The sequence below is a fragment of the Alosa sapidissima genome, chromosome 16 (assembly GCF_018492685.1).
Source record: "Alosa sapidissima isolate fAloSap1 chromosome 16, fAloSap1.pri, whole genome shotgun sequence".
NCBI lineage: Eukaryota > Metazoa > Chordata > Actinopteri > Clupeiformes > Clupeidae > Alosa > Alosa sapidissima.
Genome location: NC_055972.1, coordinates 6,678,958 through 6,703,957, shown reverse-complemented (window position 1 = coordinate 6,703,957; position 25,000 = coordinate 6,678,958). Strand labels below are relative to the sequence as shown.

At 42.3% G+C, this 25,000-nt stretch overlaps 1 protein-coding gene and 1 long non-coding RNA gene across 3 annotated transcripts in view; one reads left to right on the top strand and one right to left on the bottom strand.

Moving 5' to 3' along the window:
- Positions 1-8,045: 8,045 nt before the first annotated feature.
- Positions 8,046-11,612, bottom strand: six2a (SIX homeobox 2a). Of its 2 annotated transcripts, none has more exons than XM_042066581.1 (2): positions 10,400-11,612; positions 8,046-8,636 (listed from the first exon to the last, which is right to left on the bottom strand). In XM_042066581.1, exons 1-2 carry the CDS (start codon positions 10,963-10,965, stop codon positions 8,330-8,332), a joined length of 873 nt encoding a protein of 290 aa, XP_041922515.1. In that variant the 5' UTR covers positions 10,966-11,612; the 3' UTR covers positions 8,046-8,329. The 2 variants fall into 2 exon arrangements, with proteins under 2 accessions (XP_041922515.1, XP_041922516.1); XM_042066582.1 differs by having other exon boundaries at positions 10,406-11,607.
- A 438-nt stretch (positions 11,613-12,050) lies between these two features.
- LOC121685924 overlaps positions 12,051-25,000 on the top strand; it is a 15,712-nt gene continuing 2,762 nt past the window's right edge. Inside the window, exons 1-2 of the long non-coding RNA XR_006023476.1 lie at positions 12,051-12,261; positions 15,252-15,314. This is a non-coding gene — a long non-coding RNA (uncharacterized LOC121685924). The remainder of the gene's footprint in view (positions 12,262-15,251; positions 15,315-25,000) is intronic.

The window sequence follows — 25,000 nt, the reverse complement described above, 5'->3', positions numbered from 1 at the left end:
AAGTTCTTGTGACTGTTATGACACTGCAGTTGCAAAACAGCAAAATATCACAACTACATCAGCAAAAAAGTAAAAATATAGCAGAATATAAAGCTGTGGCAGTGTAGTATATTTACACAAGATTTCTATTTTAGTCAGAAGGCACGCATTATACCATATCGACAGTATATTTGCATTTTATTGACATTGTAGTCATAAGGCATTCATTAAAGCATATTATCATTCATGGTATAGAATATTTACAGTGTATTTACATTGTAGTCATAAGGCATGCACTAACCCTGTAGTCATGAGGCATGCACTAAACCTGTAGTCATGAGGCATGCACTAAACCTGTACACATCAGGCATGCACTAACCCTGTAGTCATGAGGCATGCACTAAACCTGTACACATCAGGCATGCACTAAACCTGTTGTCATCAGGCATGCACTAAACCTGTAGATAAAGCCATCTGTGTCTTTCCACAGTGTCCTGTTTCAGCCCTCATTCAGTAAATGCCTTTCAGAAAGAAGTCCTTGATATCAGTTGAATGTATAAAATCAGGGCCCGGTCAAAGCATCGTCAGGGACTCAGAACCACACAGTCAGATCAAAGCCCGAGCACAATGAGATGCAGTCAGCTGGGTCACTGTGGAATGGTCTATATCAAAGGTGTTCAACAGTTTTCAGGCCAAAGACCCAATGACTAATAAAGACACGGCAGAGAAACCCTAACATTAAAATATCCTATAATATGGTGTTGCTCAGAGAGATCCCTAACATTGAAATATCCTATAATATTGTGTTGCTCAGAGAGACCCCTAACATTGAAATATCCTATAATATGGTGTTGCTCAGAGAGACCCCTAACATTGAAATATCCTATAATATGGTGTTGCTCAGAGAGACCCCTAACATTGAAATATCCTATAATATTGTGTTGCTCAGTGCAGTGAAGCGACAATGATGTCTAAAAGTGATTTGGTACAATGTTAAGCCAAAATAATAATCATTGACAAATTAAAATACTTATAGAACATGCTTTTGTGTCTTTTTTTGGAAAAGAAAATTGGGGTTGAATAATATGACAGATCATATACAACTCTGCAATGACTCTGATGACCCTCCCTCACTAGTCTATAAGATTTTATAGTGGCAAATACAAACTCAATTTGCATGTCAAAATCAACAAAATCCGTTTGTCTTTGCATGCAGTAGTTTCCGCATCATCAGAATGTGCAGACACAAACAAAACAATACAAAGACATCGGTTTATCAATTTGCATGCTGTAGTCTCCACCTCCACGTCCCTTTATTGTGATTCAGGCCGAGAAGCAAATAAAAAGCCTACATGGAAGTACTAATGTGTGTTTATGTAGTGGAACATACTTGTCTATGTATAGCATACGCATTATGTATTCCATGCCAATGTTTGCGCGTCTGTCTGGTCAGTACATGTCTGGATTCCGTGTGCTACGGTCCGCAGCATGTTGCTTATGTGATCACGTCTATCAGCCTGTGGGCATGCAGGGTGCGTTCACTTACATGCGACTGGCAGCGGTACTGGCACACCGCACTGTCATTGTGGTTTCCGTTCCCGACAGGAAGGCCGATGCATGTGCATCCTCCTCTGCTTGCGGCTTGTGAAAACACGGGTGTAACCGACCCCCAGATCCCTGTGCCGGGGTCCGGTGCTCCTCGCGCTGTGCGGGGTTCACCGGAGGAATGTCATCACCAAGCCGGCAGTGGTAACTGCACGAGGTCACTGCGCTACAGCGAGCGAGGACGTCCTCTTCAGCCACTGGTCACCGGGAGGTCAGAATCAGATTTATATACAGCTCGTCAACAGCCGTCTTGGAGTCAATTCCACACAATCTCCCCACAGAGAGGGGAAAGTGGACATCTGATTTCCATGTGACCGCCATGAAATGCAGGCTATCAGATGTATATATTTACATATCTGTTCTTTCGAAAGTAGCCTACTTTGTGTACCGCGTATGAAGAATGCGTGCCAAAAGTTTGACAAGCATGCTCAAGTTTAAGACAGTGGCCATAATCACGATGAAAGTCATGCAAACAATTACCGAAAAACACACTGCATCAAGGGGTGGCCTTTCACATATGGTTTGGGAAACTGTAATTTTAAATTCGACGGTCAGCTAAAGCACCACAACAGTCCCTCCCACACATGATAGATCTGAAAAGATTGTAATTTTGTACTGTTATGGTTTTTGTTATAGCTGTCGAATTGTAAAATGACAAATTAGAGTTCGATCAGGCAACACACTCTGTGGCGTTCTTTAAACTGAATTGCGCACCACATCACATATGTCTACAGCAAAGAATGCAGGTGCGTCCTTTGTCGGGGGAAAAAGTTAGAAATGAGTTAATAATTCATTGATGAGATTTTAAAGGTTATATGGATCGTCTCCATAACAGGCCTGCGGTAGGTAATTTCCCCTCCTAAAACCTCGTGATACCAATTACAGAGTCAAATCAGTAGCCTAATCTTCATTTTCATATCATAATCGTATTTCATCTGATTACATTTAGCTCACATCCATTCATGTCACAGACACTTTTTGCAGGCACGCGCTGTACACATAGTATGAATGTGCTTCAGTGTGAGGAAGTGCTGAGTGAAAATTACATTAACAGTCACTCGGTATACTACTGTATCACATAGAATTTTAAACACAAGACTCTGGTTTGGTTGTTGTAGGCTACGTCGAAAGTAGACGGATTCTGATCATGTTAACTTAGCCTATTTTTTCACTCGTGTCTGGATTTCGAAAACATCACCAGATATGGTATTGTTTTAAATGACGCCCTATGATAACGTGGAGCAGAATGCGTTTGCTTCACTGTCTGAATAGGCTACTGCCTGAATACTATAATATTTCTCACCCTTGCCCTCACTCTCCGTCCAAACACCGAGCATGTTCTGATAATATCACACCAAATATAGGCTATTTTACTTTTAACTTTTGTATTTTTAAACTAACCCATCTCCATATGTCATCAAGTATTTTATACGTACATTTACATTAAAATAAGTGAATAGAAGTTAGCTTGTGAAGGGTTCAAGGTTGACTCTTGACTCGGTCAAGAATTTCCGACGAGTGTGCACCCAAGGCAAGCTTTCGGCACATCACCTGGGTCTGTCAGAAGGCCTTCTCCACCGCTTGGTGTCCTTCTAAAATAGTCCAATTGTAATTGAACACCAAGCCCGTTTCTCCTGCCTTTTCTTCTTTTTTCCATCTTGCTTTCTGACGGATGCGAAGGCTCTCTCGCGACTGACCGCTTGATATCTGATCCTCGCCAGATGCACAAGTGTTCACAATATGGCCCACCATCAATAAACGAATATGAGAATATTATAGGTACTTTTCACCAATGCGCATGGTTTCGAAGAAACGAAAGTGGCTGAAGTCAAGTTTCAAGTTTATCTAATAATCATTTTGTGCCTCAAAAAATATTTTCCCTGTTACGCTGGTAACAGTTGATACAAACAATTAGCCTAGTAGATTAGAAGATTATGCAATTATCTGAAACTGAAAATCTGAATCTCTTTCACTGTATTGGCGGTAGACTGTTAGGGGCAAAAAGGACACCGTAATAACTAAGAGATACATAGGCTACTATAAGTAAATAGCCAGAGCCTATACACTGACGTTACATCAAAGCGCTATAATTCGGGTCATTCGGTCCCTGCAACAGTGCGTGTGAAACTCAAGTCAGACATGAAAGACATAATCGAACACAGAGTCCAAGATGGCAACCCTATGCTACTGAGACCACCACCACCACCACCACAATTATAATATTAATATTAATATTAATATTGCGATTATCAGCAACATCAATAATAATACTAATAATAATACTAATAATACTACTACTACTAATAATAATAATAATAAACAAAATAATAATAAACATTATTATTATTATTATTATTATTATTATTATTATTATTATTACCCATTGCCTATTTTACTCAGGAATGTACGGTGAGGAGAGAGGGACACACGATACTCGATCAAATGTGTTTTGAAGGAAAATATCGCACAGATGTTGACGGATCTCTGGTGGAGCCTTACCTCGCTTTTAAGACACTCTAAGTGGCACTCTAAACTGGCACACCAGTTAGCGTGTTCTCTTTGGGCTGCAGCTGGGACGCACAGCATAGTCGGTGCTACCTGGTATGGCATCTCATACACAAAGAAACTCATATACAAAAACATTTAATGTCATAAGTAGCTTAACTACCGTAACCTATGCTATAGGCTTGACATTACAATAGTAGGACACACCACCATATTTTGTCATTTGAAAAATAGTGGCAGAGAAATGGTATCCGGGTATAATATAATTCTCTATCCGTTGAAATGATGGTTCTTTTCATATTTACAAATGTGAAATATGTAGGCTAGTTTTTTTATAAGGCTTATCCCTTTTGCTATAAAACATGTGATGAGATGACGGAAAACAGACAATCGTTGCAGTTTGTGCGTGTCTTGTTATTGCCACTTTGTTATCAAAATATCCTGACATCGATTTCAAGAACTTTCTTTGAATGGTGTCACGTATTCCGTTTTCTCATAGTCTAAACAATCAAATAATTATAAAAATGTTTCCCAATCACTCATTACATTGGGAATGCTTATGATATCGTAGCAGTTGAAATGCCACTTTGTACAGCCACATGTTTGGTGTACAGTTGCTTTCAACAGCAAGATTCACTTGTGGTCAGGAAATTGACGATTGCTAATTTGCCTGTGTAAATAGCATAATTGGTGTCAGTCCTGAAAGGTTTATGTATGTTCCCATTATGTTCCCATGTCAGGACTTGAACGTGCCCATGGTAAATTTAGCAACAAATTTAGATTTCCAATCTGAAGGAAATAGGCCATAATAATGTGGTCTTTTGCCTAATAGTTTGCGTTTGTGGGATTGTTTATAGAGCAACTTATGGGCCAATACTGACATATTTACAATAGTTCAACATTTTGCTCGTTTGTGCGGAAGCGCTTTGTTGCCGGAGGCGCAATAACGTCGGTAGATGGGGGATAAGAGTAGTACGGTGGTCTGTGGGCCTACCTAAGGCAAAATAACTTTCCTTGTGGCTTTAGGTTTGCTCTGGCGCGGTGATACAACCGACACTGAAACTCTTGAAAACAGAGATTCAGCTCGTCTGGATTTGGCAGGGTAACTTGAAAAGATTTGGTTGCCAGCGCAAAAGTTCACGAGTCAGTCGTGATGATATTCTATAACCTTTCATTGTTTTAGATAGTCCGAGGCCGTAAACACTGAACACTGAACATTTCTGAAAAGTAACTCATTCAACAAACCTCACGGAGTTGGGACCTAAATTCAATACGCCCTACCCGTTAAAGTATGACTTTAACAAAATGTCCAATATGTTTGTCACTATGCATGTATGACACGCACACAATAAGGAACAGTCTCAAATTACACCAGGCTATAGACTGTACAAAATGTGGCGCTCCGTTTGGACTGAAGAGTGAGTGAGGAATTGATCAACTTTCTGACATCAGCCACTGAATTACAGCTCTTCCCTTTAAATCACAATAGAGCAAGAGATTGAGATGAATAGAAAACCAATGGAAGACACAGACGTTGTACTAGACACAAGAAGAAAAGTGCAGGAGAAAGTTTGGGTGTAAATGTGTCCAATTGTTCGACGTGTTTCTTTCTTAAAGTTGCCTGCTATCCCTAATAACCATACTTTCCTATATTAAATCAACATGCGCAGCCTTAAAAAACGCGCACAGCGCCTTGTTAGCCCTGCAAATGTGATAGATTCTACGGGTCTCATGCCTAAAACTTTTAACAGCCTCCCCACCCTCTCTCTCTCCCCCTCTCTCTCTCTCTCCTTCTCTCTCTCTCTCTCTCTCTCTCTTCACACACACACACACATACACACACACACACACACACACACACACACATACATACACACACACACACACACACACACACACGCAAACACGCTTTCTACAACTAAGCAAATGAATGCAACAATGCACAATTCAATTGTGAAAGGCAAGCGCCAGAAACAGCTCAATGGAACTATAAAATTACTTTTGTTCAGGAAAAGTAGGCTACAGTGCGTCCACTGTCACTCAAGTGTTTGGTGTCACGCCCACAGCAGCATTTAAAACACTGTCGGCGTTGTCATAGGAATAAACTACTTTGTACATGTATTACATTTGAAGGTGGTGGCACCTAAATGTATAACACAGTCAGTACAGTTACTGTATTTTAGGATAATCAATTACTAGTTATATAGGCCTAACTTTAGATATATAGGCCAGACTTTAGTCATAGTCATAAGCATAGACAACTGCTAGGCCTACTGTGTATTTGCTTATCCAAAAAAAGAAAGAAAGAAAATCTATAGGTCCAAAAGCATGTAAAAGTGTTGACATTGTGTCAACTGCAACAGGCATTAACAGGATGTGGAAAAAACGGAGGCACAGTTACAGCTGTTAAATTGCTAGCCTGTGTGGAGGATCTTCGAGCGCGCGCACCCGCGCGCGTATCTGTGCGCCCGTGCGTGCCTCTGTTCACCCGATGTGTGCAGGCCTATGGGTAAGCTCTATGTGTGTGTGGATTGGTGGTGGTAGTGTACAAGGGTTAATTTGAAGCTGTTCAAACAAAGTGCTGTCTTTCAACACGCTTCAGTAGGCCTAGTTTAGAAGATCCCCCATCTCTCTCTCTCTCTCTCTCTCTCTCTCTCTCTCTCTCTCTCTCTCTCACACACACACACACACACACACACCGAACCTTCTATTCCCCAGATTTACCGTGCACGGGCAGGTAAAGTATCGTCACAGCAGTTTGGGTATTTGAGATGCTTTCATTATGCTTCCTAATTACAGTTTATTAAGACCAAAGTGTTAATCCAATCTATAGCTCTTTAATAATAGTCAGATGTTCGAATTTCTCTTGACAAAATAAATAACAATTGCATGGGTATAAAGTCTAGTATGCTGCCTAGGCCTACGTATGGCTAAATACAAAGATAGGTCTTGCACAATTGTAAAGTGAATCCGCCAGATTCTTAGATTTACAAAAGCATATATATTCATAAACGTGCTGTTAATGGTCAGAAACAGCCGAGCGAATACTTAAAACTGAATGCCGACAGTTATGCCTGTCATGCCCCGTCACTCGACAGTCTTTTAAATGTGTGAAACTCGAGAAATAGTTGTAGGCTATGTTACATTAGCAAAACCCATTCAGAGAAGCAGGAAACAACACCGTAATAAATCGCTGTAGAATTCTACATTTTCTGGATAATTGAGAGATTGTCCCTCATATTTTTAAGTCGTCTGCGGGTTCCTTTGACATAGGTCAAGGCTTTCTATCTCACTGCAGATTCCAGTCCGCGAGCTATAGGCTACGCCGCGCCTAGGCAGCCGTTACAGCGGATACAGCACTAACCGTGCCCGCTTGTTGAAGGAACCGGTTGGGCTACATGTCAACCAACATCTGACAATTCAGGTCCTTTTAAACTAAAGAGGATCGTAACCTACTCTACGGCATATAGAGAACAAGACAGAGCTTTTTAGTCACATTCATAGAAAACTTTATGTATGTTGAGGGTGATTTGCTGTGACAGGTCTGTGGTAACGGTAGGCCAAAACGGGGTTACTCTGTGACTGTTTCTTTACCAAGCACTATTTCACATGCACAAAAGTCAAATAAACACCCTCTCCGCGAAAGCAATTCATTAAATACGTTTTTATTGTAAAGGGTATATGAAACTATTGACGGGTCGAATTCATTTATTAATCGCAAGGTTTACATGCAGTTGCTCTCCAACGTAAAATACAAGAGAAAATTAGATATTGTGTTCTCAATGTATGACCAGAGGACTCTTATCATTTCAAGAACACTGTACTCCATACAAAATCATAAGTGAAAATGGCCTTTAGGAGAGAACCTAACATGTGCATTGTCTCGGGTCATAACCCCGATAGATTTCACGAATCTTTCGAAAGCTCGGCTCTAAAATAATAACCATGATAATAACAAGAATTAAGACATTTTATTGTATTGCATTTCTTTTTACCATGCTGTTACATTCTAGCAAATAGCTTCAGTCTCCTACCACGTGTGCTCTCTCCAGGTCGACCATAAACTTCCCCCCAAAAAAGCTTTCTGTCCGCTCCGTTTCCATCAGCTCATAGTGATAAAGTGTCCGGCCTTGGTGTGTTGTCATCTCTCATTGCGTTTTACTGCTTCCGTTCGTGTTATTGTTCTTTGAGAATCGTCCATACGCACACATGGTGTCCCTTCAAAATAAACAAAGTCCGTTTAGGAGCCAAGGTCGACCAGGTTGGACGACATAGGGTTCAGTATGGTCTCGTGCAGAGAGTGATGATGGTGTACGGAATCCGCGCTTGGTACTGGGATAGCACTTGGGCCGGGCGGCGGGGCCAAGCCGTGCAGGGACTGCAGTCCCGAGTTCGACGTCAGGAGTAAAGCTGGACTCGACGAGGTGTGATCCGGGGTCCCCGAAGGCGTTTTGTCGTCGTCCGAGCTGCCCAGTATCGTTTTATTTCCGTTCATCGAAGACGAGAGAGGGTTATGGCTGTTCGTGTTTGAGTTCTCGTTGTTCTCCCTGCAAGGAAGAAGGGGTCAGATTTAACGGGGACACGACCAAGCCCAAGCTTTTCACTACCAAGTCAAATTTAGGACATTAGCAGACAAACATGGATGAAACAATGAAACTGCCACTGTTTACAATCAGTCTGTGGCTAGATGTAGGCTAAGCTCACAGGTGATGCCTACATGAGTGTATGATGTCTGTGAACACATAAGACTATTTCCCCCCTCGCGCTCACATGAGTGCTGTACTTTAAAACTTTAGCCTACTGTTACACAGAATCAGTGTCCTAAACCGGCTTGTTTTGCATGTGCTCGACTGCTGGTCCTGCTTATTTATTTTTTTAAATCAATTTCTCCTTAGCTAATAGAGTCCAAATAGCTATTTATTTTCTTAATGTTGATTAATTGAATAGGCCAAATGTTGACTGAACTATGTTGAGACAAACCCTACATCAATAGGTCCATTAATAACAAATGTGACACCATATCACCACAATGTCAGCTAGTAATAATAGCCTTATTAATAACACCAATAATAATAATAATAGTGTTATAACATGTAAATAGGCAAGAAAAATATATTTTAAAAAATAATAATAATTTAGTATTATTAGTCAGCTTTATTGCGTTTTTGTGACAACTTTGTTATTGTTAAAACTATTTGTCTGCAGCATTTTCTTCTCTAAGTTGTGTGTGAGTGATTGTGTGTGTGTGTGTGTGTGTGTGTGTGTGTGTGTGTGTGTGTGTGTACAGACACATGACGCCAACTTTACCGTTTAATATCAGTGGCCTCCCAGATAATAATGCCAGCTATTGGTAAGACCTTGCCCAATAGAATAAGGTCGCATTTCGCTAACTATTTGAAGAATTTGACCTGGGATTTTCGGCTAGCGAGTTTAACAGTACAGCCGAATCAATGTTTACACAAGATGAAAGGTTCATAATGATCCAAAAGCTGTTCTTTGTACTCACTGAAGTCATGTATTAAAGCTCAATTACGTTTTAATTCGCAGTTACACATACTTTTAAAGAGTGGATTCAATGATTTATGCTGCGGTTTCAGCTCCAGTCACCCGCCGGCGGCTGAAACCAGACACCGTCTCCCCGAACACCTGACAGAACAGATCTTTCTGTTCACTCCAAAACGCCAACCTTTAAATGCTCACACAGACCCCATAAATCCCACAAAACACAAATACATGGCCAACGTGCAAATAAAATTGGGGGAACGTACACCTTACACCGTACATATTCTAAGTTGTCTAAAATGTGTAGGCCTATTTTTTTTTATTATGATACTGTTTTAATATAAAAACACCAAAAGGCGTGAAATTCTTTAAACAAGACCAGTACAAGAAATGTCTCAGTACTAACCATTTTGGCATATAGGCCTTTGGCTAGATTTGCTGTGCATAAACAACTATGTCCTTGTAAAGAAATAATATACACAACACAAATAGTTAAATATATTATCCATAAACACATAGAGAGATATTTTCGTATGTCAACGTGAAGGTTAATTAAAATGTTAAAATGGGATTAACACCGTTCCAAAGATACGAAATGGGTAGAGGGAACCCCTCCGCCAGAGCGCACGAGCTTATACTGAAGACTTTAGCTGATGTCTCTGATGTCTTAAAATGGTCAGCCTGAAAACCCTTACAGCTCAACCAAACATTTACTTCGTGTTTTAGAAATAGTGCAGTGAAATCCGAGTGCTTCCACGTTATTGAGGTTTTAGTGTATTATGTGGTACTTGAGTAAACATCCACTCACTCGTACCTCTCCTTCGCCTCTGCTGCACGGTCTCTTTGTCGTCTGTTTTTGAACCAGTTGCTGACTTGTGTGGTGGTCAGCCCGGTAGCCTCGGCCAACTCTCTCTTCTCCCGCGGGGAAGGGTATGGATTGTGGGTATACCACTCCCTAAGTACGCTCCGGCTCTTCTCTTTGAAGCAGTAGCTGGTCTCCTCGCCGTCCCAGATCGACCGGGGCAGGGGGAACTTTCTGCGGACACGGTACTTTCCCACCGCCCCAAGAGGGCGGCCCCGGAGCTTCTCCGCTTCGATGTAATGCGCCTTGAGCCACAGCTGCTGCAGCTTTGGGTGGTTGTGTGGAGAGAACTGGTGGCTCTCGAGTATTTTGTAGAGCTCCCTGAAGTTTCCCCGGTGGAAGGCGACTACCGCCTTTGCTTTCAGGACGCTTTCATTCTTGTGAAGGTGTTCGCATGCCGGGAGGGACCAAAGAAAGCGCCCGAGCCGCTCGATGTTACCACCTTGTTGCAAAACCTCGCAAACGCACGCCACTTGCTCTTGCGTAAAGCCAAAGGTTGGAAGCATTGACATGATTTCGGCTGGAGAAATGCGTAGCTTTCCTCTTCTAGGTCTTCTTATGTGCTAGTGCTGGAGCTGTAGAGCGCAAACACCCCAAGTCCATGAACGGCAAAAACTTCAGTACAGAAGCGTCTTCAAATGACGAGGATACAATCCAACGCGAGCGAGAGGGAAAGCACTCTTCTGCCCCGCTTAGAAATGCGAACACCGAATATCCATCAAATAGTTTCGAGAGAAAGTTTTACTCCTTCAAGAGCCGTTCGCCCCCTTTTCTGTGTCCTTTCAGCATAAAGCTCTCCCGAAGTCCAAGCTCGCTCGCTTGTTTTAATAATATTATTCTAAGCTGGCAAGAAAAGCGATTATGTGAACTGTGATTGGTTGGTTATCTGACCCGGGGATGGTGAGGATAAGACAATAGTTTTAGTCAAATTATTTGCCATGGTTACGCTGTCATTCAAAGAAACCCGATATGCTTTGAGGTGGCTCCCTGGCCCGGCTGACTGATTGTTCCCTTCATTTCTCTCCCGCCTACCGATAGAAATATAGCTCCGTTTTTCCGTCTATAATGGATTTTTTGCCTGCTTCTTTGATTGGCACTTGGAGTGGCCAAACAGCGCAGAGCTCCGAAGCAGTGATGCCGCACAAGAGGTAAGGGTGGCGCCAGAGCGCAGTGCTGTGTGCGCCCCTACGGCTGCTCCACACGCTGAGTCCACTTGTTGGACAGCCCCTCGTACTATCCATGTCCATAACCAGGAAACGATCACTCTTCACACGGTTATGCATACTCCTTCTTGTTATTAATCCACGTCGTGTGCCGCGTGTATTAGCATATTAAATAAATAACTGGGGTTCAGTAACATGCAGTCAGAATTATCTGCATATAATCCATCCTGTTGCCATTTTACTACCATAGCAGACCTAATATGATTGCCATAATGTATTTCATCACCATACAATTTACAGTATATATCTCTTATGGATGCGTAATTTATTGATAGTTAACTGCATTAACGCTTTTTCATGCCTTATGCATTATTAACTAGGCACGTCGAGGGTATGTCATTACCAAGGGACAGCCTTTTGTGGGTTCTCACCATAAGGAACCGTAGCACAAGCCTCAACCTGAAAACAAGGGGCTATAATGTGTTGTTTTCCGTCTAAATAAACACCACCGGCGGCTCTAGAAATGGGTCGTTGGAGGTGAACCATACATCGACCTGGATACGTGTTCTTACGGGAGACAAACAACCTTCTGTAACCTTCAAACAACAAGTTTTGCTTGTTGTGAAACGTCTTCGCAAGATGCCGGTAAGACAAATCCTTGGTCGGCAGGGGGGAGTGCATAAACAGCCGTGCAGACTAGAATTACGAGGAGTCTTTCTGGCGCTTGCGTTTTTGTGCTAAAAAAGTCTTGTAGGTTTGCGTAGAACCCCGTTTACTATCAGACCTCTCATCCCCTGCACCCGGGGGCTCGCGCTGCTTATTGGACATCGACCACTTGATGGATTCGCGGCTATAGCCTTTAATTAAGTCAGCTGCTTAGAGTAATGAGTGGGGTGCGCGGAGGCAGCGTCAGACTTCTAAAGCTATCACTCTCGCTTCCAGACTTCAAACCTTTGCGTAAAGTGGCACACACCAGTGGCATCTTTGATCACGAGAGTCTTCTAATCTCACCCACTTCTGAACAGCACCTAAAAAATACTGGGAGCAGTGCCGGCTTGAAATTTTGAAATAACTGACGCTCTTAATATAAGCGCAAAACAAGTCATGTGGATAGAAGGCGAGCCGGCTGCTTTCAAGGCTTTCGGAGCGACGAGTTGAAGGTAGATTTTCAGCTACAGTTCACTGCGCCAAACAGAGATCGTGTACTATAATTACAGTTCACAAAGCATAGGCCTATACACTGAAATACGTTTGACCAAATTATGCAGACAGATGAATATTCGGACATGTAAGGAAATGTTTTGAGAACATTTCCCTGAGGATTAAAGTTGGGTAGACAAGATAATTATTCAGTCAATACCAGGGCGGATGTAAGTTCTAGAATTATTATTATTAGTATAATTATAATTATTATTATTGTTGTAGTTGTTGTTGATAATTATGGGAATGGTGGTGGTGGTGTTGTTATTATTATACTGTTGTTGCACAGTAATTGTATCACTTTTATTTATTTGATTAGATTTAATGTTAGAAATTATCCTAGTATGATTGTCACAGAGATAATGCAAGTGCATGATTAAAATTTGACTGGCTGAGACTTGACCTATATGGTTATCATAATTGGTCCGACTAGTTGGCATACCCCATTAAATAAAAAAAAATAGGAGAGGATATTTTTATCAATAAGAAAAGTAATATTGAAAGAAGACACTTATCTATTTACAAGCTATGTTTTCATCCAGAGAGCGAACTGTATTTAATAAATTGACTTAGGGTTTTGCCTTAAGCAAAACTCACTGAAAGGCACTTGGGCATTCTGTAGACAGCAGCAAATTACCAAGGGACAGTGCTAGGGGAAATGGATACCAATAGTCTCGGAGACCAGGATGCTCATATCCTTACGAGAAAGAAAAACCTTCACGCGACACGTTTTCCAAATTATTAAACGACTTAAAAAAAGTAAAGAATATTTCTATGTTAGTGTTGTATTGTCATCATGCTAATGATATTGTCTGGGCCTGGACGACGCTTTTCAATTGCTGACATAGCAAAGTATGAAAGCAATTAGGTGTCGCATTTAAGGATTTCTGGGACACAGTTTGGCAGTCGGGTCACACCAAGTAGCTTTTAAAAGGTCTTATCTTGCTGGAAATCTTGGAAACCCTGACCATTCTTGATTAAACAAACAAAAACAAAAACTCTAAGAGCTTTTAACGATGTCCTGTGTCTGAAACACTGCTGCAGTATTATCAAGTTCGAATGTTTGTCATTTTATTCAAAAAGAGAGAATCAATGCAACAATTTCAAGAAAAGTTTTAAATATCGTCACCTTCCTAAAATAATGGCATATGTCATTTGTTCAGGTTTTTCATACACTGAAAAATTACGGATGCCATTATTTTAGGGAGGTGACGATATGATATATTCTGTCTTAATTGAGTTTAAATACAAACACATGCCCTATAAAATTGAAATTATTACTATTATTAATATTTTATGGAAACAAACTCTGAAGTGACCTGTAAGCACATTTAACACTCAGGTGTCAGGTGTTTTGGAAAGGAGAGGGCCGAGATGACCCTGGAGAGGGCTACGCACACACACACACACACACACACACACACACACACACACACACACACACACACACACAGAGAGAGAGAGAGAGAGAGAGAGAGAGAGAGATTATCTCAGTTGCCAAGCGTATTGGGGTGCGTGCGACATACTCTTCATCACAGCAATGTAGCCCTCGAAGTGTCCCAAAAAGCCCCCCCCCAATCCCTTCCATTCAGTCTCATAATATCATCCCCATCACATCCTAGCAGCTCAAACCGGGGAGAAGCCTATAGCGACGGGCCTGAATCAAGGCGCCCCATCTCGACTTTGACAATGTTTGTAAACCTCTCGTGCTTCCACGGATCATTTTGATCAGAGCCTCTCCCAAAGACCCGCGTGGCCCGTCTGAGGCGGTAATTATTACAGCACTGATGAATGGGGATCGCGTTTCGCCTAATAGCCGCCCTCTATTCTCACAACCACCCACGGCTAACCCGAGAGCGCACAGCCACGACCTCCACTAATTGGGTTGATTATTGCAAGATGTCGCGTCCCCCCCCTCCTCTCGCTCTCTCTCTGGCAAGGGCCCGTGTGGTCGGAGGGGACGTGGCTGTCTGTCTCACTCTAGCGCGTGCACTGCGAGACCTGCCCGACTTGATGAGCTACATTCCCCAGGCAGACATGGCATGTTAGCGTAGAGACTACGGACGGGTGGGCTTCTGAATTAAAGCCAGACGCTCCGTGTCCGTGCGGTCTGTCGAAACACTGATCATCAGCACGCGGGTAATAGATGTGTGTTCTGAAGAAGAAATTACGCACGGTGTAAAGGCCTAGGTGCAGTGCCGCCCCAGCCCCGGGATGAGCGTGGCCTGCACGACTGATGGAACAACTTACGTGAGGGCGATATTTTAACCTGACTACAGAAGGAGTTCTTTCAAACATGTCTCCGCGATCAATATCACACCAAATGCAAGGGCTCATCCTCTCTCATCCATGCCCACGGGGACGTGTTTTGTAAAATGTGTGTCCTGACACAATTGTGTGTGTGTGTGTGTTTTAACTGTGGCTTTCTTCAACAGATCCAGCAGCCGCATACTGAAGAGTTCGTGCGCTTGAGGCCATTCACGAGCGCCTGAAACGAGGTCTGTTTATTTTCACTGGGCATACGGACACTGCATGTCTGTTTGTACATGTGTGTGTTTGTGTATCTGTGTGTATCTGAGCGCGTGTATTTGGCCATATGTTTTCTCATCTACACACAAGCATGCCCAGACAGACACGCGCGCCGGCGCAGTCGGATGTGGGGTTGTCTGTTCTTCCACCGACTGCGGGTGTTTCACGGGTGCTAACCTTTATTGTCCCTTGGGCCCCAGGTCGCGCGTGACATCTCGAGAACCTGTCTTATGTCAAAGTAACAGTGCGCGAACAGCTGGCTGTGGGGGCAAGTGCAACAGGCGGGAGTGGAGCTTAAGCAGGAGGCTATGTTATCAGCGCTATAGGAAATCATGGCATGTTATATCGAAACTAAAAGTAAGAAACAAACTGATAATTACGTAACAAAAATGAAAAACATATTTAAAAGTAGACTACACTTAAAATTAAATCTAATCAGCTGAGCAATATAAGCTACTATTGCTTTCCTGAGTTATATTAAGATTAACATTGTCATACTGAAATAACACAAATACATATTAAACTCATAATGCTGCATCGTTGTACTAACATCGGATTATGCAAATGTAGCCAATTGAGTTTATGAGATAGGGAGGAGTTCTCCATTGAGACCGAAATCAAGCAGAGGTCAAATTCAAGGATATACGATACCCGGTCTGCGGCCTCCCTTATCCCTCTGTAAATGAGACTTAGGCATCCTGCACAAGTCGGGAACGGTTGTCTCATAACGGAATAATGGTTATGCCGCTCTGCGTAGAAGAAACGCAACTCTGTAGCAAATGATGGCATAAGAAGTATATGATATGATGTAACTGTTTTTCTTTACAGCATGAACTTAATCCATTCTGTTGCTGCGCGGTTTATCACATGGGCATACTAGGCCTACTTATTGCCGCTTGATCAGAAATGAATAAGAGGGCACACATGCAATTAAGCCTAACAGGCAATTATAATAAAAGTGTGAGGACTCACTTTGGTGAGGCTGTCAACAGGACAAGTCTTGGCAAGGCAATCTGGCTGTTTTAGAAGTAGGCCTAGCCCACTGTGTGTTCTGATGTAAAATTCAAGTCTCGAATTAATTAGAACAAACTGGTCTAGTTCAGATTACATATTACTTGTAATTTTCTGTTACAGTTTAGGTTAGTAGGATAGGTTTCCCTTTCTGAGTAGCTTTTTTTAAAATGTGGTGTAGGCTAGGCTATAGCTAAGGCACCACTGGCTAGAATGGGATCACAACACGGGGCGATGTGGAAGGAATCGCTGCCAAGGTCAGGTGCAAGTCTCTTTCATCACAAAATGTGTCGCGTTTTAGTAATGAGAACATTAACCAACACAATTGAAGCAACATCTGCTCACATTCTTTCACCGAAAGAGATGGATTGACGTGCAATGGAGTGAAGCAATTTTCCTTAACATTCTATGCTTGTATTTCAAAAGCTGAACCGAATCGACAAGAACAATTTGAACTTTCGGATTCAGCACTGATCCCGTGTCATTTGTTCTTATTAGCCACAAATGAACGGCCCCTCTCTTTTTCTCTTCCTCTCTCTCTTCCTTAGCGGACTTTCCAGTGACCAGAATACCAATTCTGACCAAACTGCGCCCGCCTGCCCTGCCTCTCGGACATTCTCGAGGGCAGAGCCTTAGCATCCAGCAATAAGTTCTCCCATAGAAAGCCACTGTATCACTTAATGTCTTTTCCTTTCACCGATCGCCGTTTCCATGGCTCTTCGGCTTTATACGTCAGGAAAGGTTTTATTAAAATCCCGAGTAATTAGCCGTGCTCCGTGGCAGAATTGTATCCGTGCCTGTAGCTGGAGTTTTACAGTGCTTCGTGGTTTCACTTGAAACAAGAAGTTCACGCAGTGTCAGGAGCCACATGGGCTGTAAATAGTTCCTAGATAAAGTCAGTTCGCGCGGCGCAAAACTGTACTCCAGTGAAACGCGCTCGCTGAAAAGGCAAACGAATGGGGTCGCGTAATTAGCTAAATTGGTCCCTGGTTGCTAGAGCGGCTCTGGGGAATCTCAAATCTGGCTTCGGTGCTTCTGTCTTTTCAGAAAGAAAACTAAATTGTTAGTATGTCTATATGGTGTGCAATGGTGTTGGTGAGATATCCTTCAGTCCACATTCTTGTATGGGTTGACACATAATCTTTTCTAATTCTAAGGTGATACTGCCAATGTAATGAGCAGCATATTACCGAATTTCGTCATTTGTTTACATGTTGTTGTTATTATTATTATTATTATTATTATTATTACTATTATTATTATTATAACATTATTATTGCTGTTGTTGTTGTTGATGATACATATGAAACCATGCACTCACTGTAAAGATTAGTGTACTTGCAGCGTACCATAAGCACCCACTTTGTCTGCCTTTATACAGTTGACTTGAGTAGTTACTGTATCATGTTTAATGTCAGAAGTTGTGGCTTAATGAAGGCACGGGAAAATGCAGACATTTGCTCAGGAAGCCAATAATTGCAATCAATTTCAGGGGTGTGCAACCGCAGTCAGTTAGTAGTGGAAATCTGGGGTGTAGTTTTAAAGGTGGAAAAGTTCACCTATACACCCATAGCCAGATGCCAACTTAGTTTCCCCCCCTTTTTTCATTTCTAATTTAAAAAGTTCTCTCTGCTCTGTGCATTTTCATTTGCAATATCCTATTGCTGAAATTCTCATCTTTTTTTTCTGGTGAAAAAAAGAACTTGTAGGTCCATGAAGGGCTCACGCCTTCAGAAAGTCTTTCGGGGACTGACAGTAAAAGCTGAACGCCCTTTCGACAGCACACATAAGTCTGTCTGAGTTGGCAACTCTCACACGGTAACAACACGGAGGACACAAGAATGTGGAATGGACCTGATGCTGATGTGACCCATGTGCACTCTAGAGTCCAGACCCTTTTGCTATTGGGAGCAAGTACCGTTAGTCAGCTCCCATGCCTATCCAATCCTGTGTCGTTTCTAGTTTCCATTGGCAGTGCAGTGTGGTGTCACCCAACCTAACAGTCAATCAGCACAACACTCTTACCAAAATAGGACAGTGAAGCACTCACTGGAGTCAACATTAGGATAAATATTTCCCTGCTATTTTCTCAGGTAACAGTCACAAATAAAAGCATGTCTTTGTGTATTGCAATATCATCTAAGTAAAAGAATTGTTGGAACAACTGACTCAGCCCATGGAACGTTCCTGCAAACCTGTTGATACATGCAACTCAGTTAAATGTGCACTCACACAAAGTTTTTACTTACAATGTAACTGTGAACAGAGGCACTCTTCAGCTGGTCCTGTCAAACAAAAGTGATAAGGATTTATAATGCAGTTTAATGAGCAGAGAAATGCAGAAGGCAGGAGATAGTGGAATACATGACATAACACGCAGTGCCCAGACTATGTGTTTGTAAATGCTTTCCTGTGTGGCCTGAAGATATTTACAGACAGCCAAGCGCAGGGAAACTGGCACTTGTGCACTCATTCTGGAAGAATGGGATGGAGAGGCTAAAAGAGATGGAGAGAGAGAGAGAGAGAGAGAGTGGGAGAGGAAGGAGAGAGAGAGAGTGGGAGAGGAAGGAGAGAGAGAGAGTGGGAGAGAGAGAAGGAGAGAGAGAGAGTGGGAGAGAGAGAAGGATTACTGTCAATTGCTTACAAATTGCAATAATACCCGCAGCTCTGGCCACCCACCCACATACACACACACACACACACACACACACACGCACACACACACACAAGCCCACAGAGACAGTTGATAAATTGCTACATGTGTCCATTCCACTGCAGCATTGAATGACGCCTTCACTAAAGCAGGCATTGCTGTTCTTCCTCTTCACAACCCAACAGGAACACACACACACACACACACACACACACACACACACACACACACACACACTCACACTGTTGCTGTTTCTCCTCTTCCCAAACCAACAGCAAAACACACATCTGCCAATTACTGTCCTCATGGGAAGAGACATTATCTTGAAAATGATACATCTCTCTGACTTCTCCTTCTGGCATTGTTATTTTGAATCATAATTTAAGTTTGATGATTTTAACATAGCTTCATTGTTGTGGTTGAAATATGTGACACAGTACAACTGATTTTGATTGTAATGATGTCTGTCTTCTATCAACTATCGTTTTGTCTTGTTACAAATAGAGACAAAAGTTACAAATAGACCCAGTCAACACTTGTATCTATCAACACTTGTAAATATTTATCTTGGGCGATAGGCTCACAAGTACACAGTGCTAAAAACCGGTGTAAACGACTACCATGCACTGTGGTCTGATCACTCAAATCAGTTGACGACGTGGTTTGAGATGCATTTGTGGTGTAAACGCTAATGCAACCTGATGTATCCACGGAAAGCAGGCCTGTAGCTGAGATGAATTAGACAGTCGTGAAATCTGAACACACAAGTGGTCAGCAAGCGACATCTCTAGCCGTAGCCTACACTGCGGATACAGTTGTCAACGGTGGCGTGTCTGCGGTGTGGCAAATTAAAACCAAGTGTAAACAGGGGCTGAGAGGGCTTTGGCTTTACCAGATGATGATCTGGTCCACAGAGGGTCTGTGTCATTGGCAGCTGTGCCACGACTATCAGATAGACATGTTCTCACTGAGCCTCTAGATCTGGTCACCGCCAGGCCACGACTATCAGATAGACATGTTCTCACATAGCGTCTAGATTAGCGCAATGATAGCAGAGAACGGAAGGCTATCACAGGGAGAATCTGCACAAGGTTCCCTAAAAAACAGAATGTTACAAACCCATTTCAACTAATTAAAAAATGGGTACACAACATAAGAAAGTCCCAGGAGTCGGAGTTGCAAAAATATAAACAGAGATTTATTTCCGGACGGTAAAAGAACGTCAAACAACAATAACACCTTGACTTCAGTTAGTGATGACAAACAAAACAAGGTAGCCCTGTCAAGCTACCTTCTCGTACCCAAACCTGCTCATCTCATCTTATCTCATCTCCAGAGAGGACTGGGCTGTGTGCTTCTGATGTGTATTGGATATACTAGGTTTGGCTATTTGATAATTAGCCGGGCTCACATTGTGCGCAGAAGTGGCAGCACTGCGCTAGGAAGCCCATTATTTCCAATGGCTAGCGCGCAAGAAGTGGCAGCACTGCGCTAGGAAGCTCATTATTTCCAATGGCTAGCACTGCGCTAGGAAGCCCATTATTTCCAATGGCTAGCGCGCGCAAGAAGTGGCAGCACTGCGCTAGGAGGCCCATTATTTCCAATGGCTAGCACTGCGCTAGGAAGCCCATTATTTTCAATGGCTAGCGTGCGCAAGAAGTGGCCTGCCACTGCACTAAGCAAAGCGCACAATGTGAACGCCCCTTAAAGCACTCTAGCCGGGTTCACACTCTACGCAGGCATGCGCTTCGCTCACCGCTAGGTTGCTCTTGGTTGAGATAATGTCTCCCAAGATTTGCGATCTGAGCGCGCAAGCCATTGGAAATAATGGGTTTCATAGCGCAGTGCTGCCGCTTGCGTATACAATGTGAGCCCGGCTTATGGCAGGGATCACGTTGACTAGCGGCAAGCTGCAGATTTCCTATTGTTCACTATCTCGACACTGGAACAGTTAGAGCAGCAGTGTTAGGGCTGTTCCAGTCCGGGTGCATGGCGTGAACGTCGTGTGTCTATTGCGTCTCAGTTGCGTGGTGGCTGCGTGGCGTTTTCTATGTCTTTGCACCCCAGAAACATGTCTGACACGCCGCTGCGGCGGGCGGCCTCTCTGCCTATTATTATAAATGTCTCTTCATTTTTTTTCGTCACTGTTTTGAATGGAAACGCTTCCAACATGCTTGCATGTCGCGTGAAAAATAGGCATCGGTCCTATTTCTAGCATGCACGCGTTTTCAGTGGGGCTCGAGCCGCGCCTGAGACGTGCGTGTCACGCAGGTGGTGTGCAAGCTCTAACCTGTTAACATGGGAGGCGAAATAAAAGTGGACAAGCCACGCACCTGACACGCTCACGCCACGCACCCGGTCTGAAACAGCCCTTAGCCTACGCTAGCATCAAAAAAATACACTTGGTTCAACTTTCAGCAAGCGTAGCGCTAGGCTCATCAATTGTCAGTTTAGGCAATAGATCGAAGAAAAAAAGAATCAGCAGTAGAACATATTACGGTCTGAGCATTGCATTACACTTTATCGCTGCTGCCTTGTTATTCCTAATATCCTTGATAGCACACCACTCGCCTAATGTTGTAATTGACTAGTAACAAAGAAAATACTTGATAGTCGTATGACTCGTCTTCACACTCATCAAAACAGTCTTGTTATTTATTAGCAACGCCTCGTGTAATGGAAGGAATCAGACACCTGTCTGAAAGTGACCCTCTCAGACTGTAACTATAGCAGGGTCCAGTTCAGGGTCAGATTTGAATTAAGACAGGACCAGATCTGCTCTAGAACCTGTGGTCATTGGTGCTATAAATGGGTCAGACTCTGGAATCAGTCCAGATCTGGTCTAGATTCTTAGATTCAGCCATTGCTTTGTGTGACAGCATGGCTTGTTTGACTACTGCACAAAAAGGAGAAGGAGGATTGGCAGAATAAATAACATAAACTTAACAGGAGTATGTGTTCACGTTGCAGTGGATGTATATATGTCAGCGTGTGCATTATGTGGCATATGTGTGTGTGTGTGTGTGTGTGTGTGTGTGAATATTGAGGATGTGAGCATGTGGTCTTTGGTATCATCTTGTCTTGTTATTGTAGCTGCATGTTTCAATGTTCGGTATATGGTTTTGTGCATTATTTACGTATCCGTTCAATATTGTGATACATTATACCGTAGGCTATGACTCTTCCTATATCATTTCAGTCCTGACATTTTAGTAAATGGCCAATATATAAAACATGTAGAGAAATGTAAATACCTGGGGGTAACTCTAGATTCAACACTTAGCTTTAAAGGTCATGTTAAAAACCTGTGCAACACACTGAGATCTAATTTAGTAAATTTTAGATACATAGGAAACTCTCTTACCATTGAGGCATTTAGTACATACTTAAAGGGACACCAGGCAAGCCTGATGCTTTTTCTCTTCGAAACTCCCCCTCGCTCGGTCTGAAGCTCTTTTCCTTTTCTTTGCATCTTCCATCACAGGTTTTCGCTGGTTCTTCGCCGGCTCTGCCATTATACACACGTTTGCAACAATCGCTAGCGTTTCGTTAGCCTGCCTCTGTGCTGTGGATGCAGGATGTAAACTGATCCTGCTTCGGTCGGCGGGTACGATACACTGAACTTGCAAGTGGGATATTCTTCTTACAGGCAGTAGGGGCGGGCGAGAGAATCTTCATTCGCCCTGTAATGAGTCATTTAACCATATAACGTCTTACGAAGATTATTAACAATTAACACGAAAACATTGCCTGGTGTCCCTTTAAATGCAATACTCATCCCCCACCTCTTATACTGCATTGCATCCTGGTCTCAGGCATATAAAACAGTTTAGAATCCTTGTATAGAAACTGCCTCAAGATCCACGACAAAAAAACACGTCATTACCATTACTGTCATATACTTACCAAATATGGACTACTTAGTCTTGATAATTTATTAATCACTCAAATGTGTCCTTACTACATAAAATAATTTACAGTGCTACTGCTCCCCGTCTGAAAAAGTTTGTAATTCCCCGCTCCGGAATAACAGCGCGAACTACTCGACATGTTACAAGGGGGGAGTGTAGCATCGCACAGCGCGAACTACTCGACGTGTTACAAGGGGGCAGTGTAGCATCCCACAACGCAGAACCCAATTTGGGAGTTCCTCTTTCTCGTGTACGGTGTTCATTTTAGGACATCCTCAGACTCAGGTGTCAGACTCAGAAAAACATCGGTCATCTTCAGACAAAACTGCCTCAGCGTCAGAAAAACCTCTGTCATCTTCAGACCAATCTGCATCAGCGTCAGAAAAACCAGACTCAGGTGTCAGACTCAGAAAAACATCTGTCATTTTCAGACAAAACTGCCTCAGCTTCAGAAAAACTTCTGTCATCCTCAGACAAAACTGCCTCAGCGTAAGAAAAACCTCTGTCATCCTCAGATAAAACTGCTTCAAACCAAACTGCCTCAGAAAAACATAAGGAGTCAGGTCTCAGAAAAAACGCTGTCAGAAAAAGTTGAGTCAGGTCTCAGAAAATCAGGTCTCAGAAAAAACGCTGTCAGAAAAAGTGGTCAGGTCTCAGAAAAAACGCTGTCAGAAAAAGTGGAGTCAGGTCTCAGAAAATCAGGTCTCAGAAAAGTATTAAGTATTAAATAAAGACAAATGTGCTATGCCATGATGTAATACCATATAATACCATTATAAAACGTTAGCAGTTGTCATTGTCATTGCACAACAATAATAGACAGACATAAAGATAGACAGGTACTTGAAATGTAATCCCCAGGGGACAATAACTGCAGCGTTGTTGAATTCATTTCATATGAGATGTTATCTTAACTTATTTAGAGAAATGTGCCTTGTTGTTGGTACCTGCTATTTCATGTATTATCATAATGGTATTATATGGTATTACATCATGACATAGCACATTTGTCTTTATGGGGGTTTGGGAATAATGATGTGATGATAATGATGCAGGTTTCTTACTGGTAGGTAGTGTACAACTGGGAAACGGTTAGCAAAAGTAAGAAATAATGGTCCAGGTGTCGTTCTGGACTTTCGTGGTGGAAAAATGTTTAACCCACTTTTCCCTAGCTCATTGAATGTACCGTAATCCTACGAAAAACAAATTATTTTGCTGTATGTACAGTACGTAGCTTACTCCGGTATGTGCCTTACAGCAGCTGCTAATGTTACTAGCGAAGTGAGGTTAGCTAAGTTACATCCATGGATTTCCTACAATGTGTATACCATTGGATCACTTTCTACCTTTACTTATAATTTCTACATCTAACCAAGCACCAAATATAACATGCCAGTGACCAGGCTTGGAATTTCACCATTCTGGGGGCAAGGCCACTTGGCCTTCAGTTGGGCATATTTGGTGGGGGGCACAAAGGCCACATGGGCACCAAGGCCAAAGTTAACTATACAGTAGTAGGCTATAAAAATGATCAAAGTTGTATTTAGCCTATTCACTGCAGTAGACCTGCATCATTGCATGAAACATTACAAAAACATGAAACATGACATATTACATATAACTGTAAATCATCTGATCATCTAATAAAAACAGATATCTAGGCTATATATAACATTTATTTTATATTTGGCCTGCTATGAAATCATGTATTGAACAATTTAAATTTAAGCACAGCTCATCTTTAAGAAACTCAAATAGCCTAGATGCATGCTTAGCATTTTGTGATCAGGCTACTTTCATAAACTCTTAGTCAGCCGTCCTCTGATTTACCAATATCTAGGCGATATTTGTAACATTTATTTTGTATTTGGCCCGTTATGAAATCATGTGGAACAATTTAAACACATTGTAAAACTTAAAGCCCAAATTTGGAGACATCAATGCATGTCGAAATTTACTGCAAATTCAAAACTGGATTACTCTGGAACGGCTAACTGTACAGGGGACTGCTTTACACCATTATGTTCGGTAAGGTCTGCTGTTTATTCTGATATATGGTTTGTCATGTGTTAAAAGAAGG

Excerpts from the sequence above, each read along its gene's own strand:
- six2a (XM_042066581.1), bottom strand. The coding sequence starts at position 10,965 with ATGTCAATGCTTCCAACCTTTGGCTTTACGCAAGAGCAAGTGGCGTGC. Across the intron at positions 8,637-10,399 it reads GAGGCGAAGGAGAGGTACGA|GGAGAACAACGAGAACTCAA; the intron begins GTGAGTGGATGT and ends TCTTCCTTGCAG.